Source organism: Arachis ipaensis, chromosome B05 (assembly GCF_000816755.2).
Source record: "Arachis ipaensis cultivar K30076 chromosome B05, Araip1.1, whole genome shotgun sequence".
Lineage (NCBI taxonomy): Eukaryota > Viridiplantae > Streptophyta > Magnoliopsida > Fabales > Fabaceae > Arachis > Arachis ipaensis.
The window spans coordinates 28,428,196-28,431,815 of record NC_029789.2 but is presented as its reverse complement, the minus strand read 5'-3'; the positions used below and the strand labels follow the sequence as shown (position 1 = coordinate 28,431,815).

The following is a 3,620-nucleotide window of genomic DNA, read 5'->3' as shown; positions in this document are numbered from 1 at the left end:
AATATATTTTAATTATTTTGAATTTATTATGGTTAATAGTACTTTTTCTTTAATTTTTTAAATGTTTTAAAATGTTTTTAAAGCATAAAATCATTCAATAAAATCTAAAAAAACGTGTGTACTGGAATTGTCAATTTTATCATATCTAATTTTTGTATAACTTATTTTTTTATAATAAATTTTAAAATTTTTAAGAATATTTATTTTTATATTTTTAAAATTAAACTTTAATTTTTTTTTTTAAACAAATTAGAGGCCTTCTTTCAAATACCATACCAATCACCGTCGAACTAATGGGGAAAGATGTCAACTCACAATCATAATAAGTCTCAACTCTCAACTTGAACACCATTAGTCAAAGACACAGCCAAATTCCAGCTTGCTAACATGCGCTGCTTCCTAGTCTCGAAGCTGCTAACATGAGCATGCCTCTATAAAACCCAACCACCCTCTCTAAATAAACTCCACCAAGCACAATAAAAGCACAATAACCTTTCTGTCACTGAAAGGGTAAAATGGGAATTCTTCAATGTCCCTCTTGTTGCCACTACTCATCATCATCACAACACCATGAAGATCACCAACAACAATCTCATCACTCAAATTCCAACAATACCCTTCTTCATTCAGAATCATCAACCTCTTCCTCTCTTTCTTCACAACCAAGTCTACCTTCAGTTCCTTCCCTAACAACCTCACAACAACTCCAACAACAAGAGATTGTAACCACCATCAACGGTCACTCCTCCGCAATCTTCTGCCTCGCACTCCACGGTAAGTTTCTCTACAGCGGATCCTCCAGCAGTGAGATAAGGAGACACCGAAAAGACACTTTTGCCCCTGATCACAACGTTCTTGCAACAACCACCAACAGTGCCGTTAAGTCCATAACCGTTTTCGGTGGTAAGCTTTTCACCGCTCACCAAGACCACAAAATCCGCGTCTGGAAAATCCAAGAACAAGAACAAGAACCCTACAAATGCATAGCGACGCTTCCAACGTTCAACGACCGAATCTGGAAGCTCTTCTCTTCCAAGAACTACGTTCAAGTTCGGCGCCACAAGAAGTCCACGTGGGTGCACCACGTGGACACAGTCTCCGCCGTCGCCATATCCGTCGATGGAACACTCTTATACTCCGCTTCGTGGGATCGGACCTTCAAGATTTGGCGAACCTCCGATTTCAAGTGCTTGGAGTCCGTTAACGCGCACGAAGACGCCATCAACGCGCTGGCGGTTTCATGCGCCGGTGTAGTTTACACTGGATCAGCTGATAAGAAGATAAAAATATGGAAGAAACTTGAGAATTCAAAGAGGCATGCGCTTGTGGGGACGTTGGAGAAGCATAAATCGGCGGTGAACGCGTTGGCGCTCAGCGCCGATGGGTTGGTTTTGTACTCCGGCGCGTGTGATAGGTCGATTCTGGTGTGGGAGAAGGAGAAGGAGGAGGAAGGAGGAGGCGATGAAAATGTGAAGATGGTGGTTGTTGGAGCGTTGAGAGGACACACGAAAGCAATACTGTGTTTGGTTGCAATGGCGGATTTGGTGGTGAGTGGTTCGGCGGATAATAGTGTTAGGGTGTGGCGGCGGAGAGGGATTAGTGTTAATAGTGAGAAGAGTTGTTATTCTTGTTTGGCTGTGTTGGAAGGACATAGAAGACCGGTGAAGTGTTTGGCTGTGGCGGTTGAATCCGCCGACAACTATGGTGGTGATGATGAGAATAGTGGTGGTGGCGGTGGTGGTAATTCTTATTTGGTTTATAGTGGTAGTTTGGACTGTGGCATTAGAGTTTGGAGAATAAGGGTTCCCTTGTTTTGATATTCTTTGTAATTTTATTTTTAGAAATTTTTTTTCTATCATTCATTGAATTTGTAAATAATTATGAGGAGTTTTTCTGGATATTCTGTTTTGTTAGTTTTTTTTTTTGTTTTAATCAAAATAGTAGAAAGGCTCAAATTCCCTATGAATAAATTATACCATTTAAACTATAGTTTATTGGCTTCTGTATTATTTGTTAATTATTCATTTTATTCTGTTTTTATATAGTAAAAACCAAGAGAAAGATATTGAGGGTGAATATTTGTTATCACACTATTTTATTTTCTCTTTATTAATTTGTAAATTAATTTTTAAAAAATATTACACTATTTTTTTTGAAACAAAAGAAAGCTCAACACAATAAAGTAGAGCATACAAAACCAAAAAATAAAAATGTCTGTCTACGTCTACACAAGAGTTATCAATTCCGTTGGCATCCCCGGTAATGCCATCAACTCCTACATAGATCATTGAGAATCCATTTTTGGTAGCTCAAAATCATCCTACTTTATATTTCTTCAACACCTGCTTCTTTATTCTTGAAAATTTTATGATTCTGTTTTTATCAGATGTTCCAGATCATTGTAAAGAATCTAATCAGTCACTTTCTCTACTTTTGTTTTTACTGTACATTTCAGTCCACTATTATTTATTTTAATTTCTTTAAAACACATTAGCATTTACCATTCTATTTGTTTGAATTAAGGGTGATAAAAAAAATCTTTTCATGGGTTATATATTGTTAACTTGGAATACCTTTTAAATTTAAGTAGCATGGAAAAAATAAAGTGGATGAGCGATGATCAATTATTCGAAATCATGATAAAATTAACGTCCAAATAAACAAATTTTTATTGTGTAAAATAATATCATTATTTAAGGTAAATAATATGAGTAAAACATATTCATGTATTAAAGAAAATATATTATAAAATGTTATACTAATGTAACTTCACTTATAATAATCATATTAATATAGACATAGTGATCACATAGTGAATTAAGGATTGCTGAATATATATGCCTCCTAGTTTAATAGAGGCCAGGCAACATTGTAATTAAGTTATACTAATTAAAACTGAGATTATGAGGCTGCTATAAAAGACATCACACTTTTAAATTGAAAGGAATGTGTGAATTGAAAGGAACGTGTGATAAGGCGTGGGACTGTCCAATTCAAGAGTGCGAGATGTATAATTGGGAGGTGGATACTAAATGATATTATAAATTATTAGATAATTTAATATATTTGATCGAATATATTTAATTAAATTATCTAATAATTTTATTAAAAATATTTAATAACTAAAATAAATTAATAAAAATAACAAAAATTTATTTTATTTAATAATTAATAAATATTAAATAAAATAAATTTTAACTGTTTTTTTTGTTTTTTGTTTTTATATTTTATCGCAATTTCACAATGTCATGTTTATACATGTAAAAACGTGAATTTCTCTTAATTTTGCATATTATGTCATTTCTTGTTTGATATTTACTTTTAATGAACAGAACACGTTATTAAGGTGAATCAATTCTATAGTACTAAATGAATGGAACAATATCCATTATATAAAATCAAATTCAAAACAGCTTTTTACATAATGCACCGAAGACGTTATTAAGTTGAATCAACTGTATACCACTAAATAAACGGAACATTATTCATTATATAAAATCAAATTCAAATTAAAACACCTATGTCTATAATTTAGAGATTATCAATTCAATTCAATTCCATTCAATTCAGAACACTAGCGTACATTCAATTCAATTCGATTCAAAAAATAATCCAAACCT

General features: G+C 33.1%; 1 protein-coding gene across 1 annotated transcript; it reads left to right on the top strand.

The window, feature by feature from the left end:
- On the top strand, positions 293-1,985 carry LOC107643490 (protein JINGUBANG). Its single transcript, XM_016347160.2, has one exon. The coding sequence runs from the start codon at positions 516-518 to the stop codon at positions 1,815-1,817; it is 1,302 nt and encodes a 433-aa protein (XP_016202646.1). The 5' UTR covers positions 293-515; the 3' UTR covers positions 1,818-1,985.

Coding starts and splice junctions, on each gene's coding strand:
- LOC107643490 (XM_016347160.2), top strand. CDS start 516: ATGGGAATTCTTCAATGTCCCTCTTGTTGCCACTACTCATCATCATCA.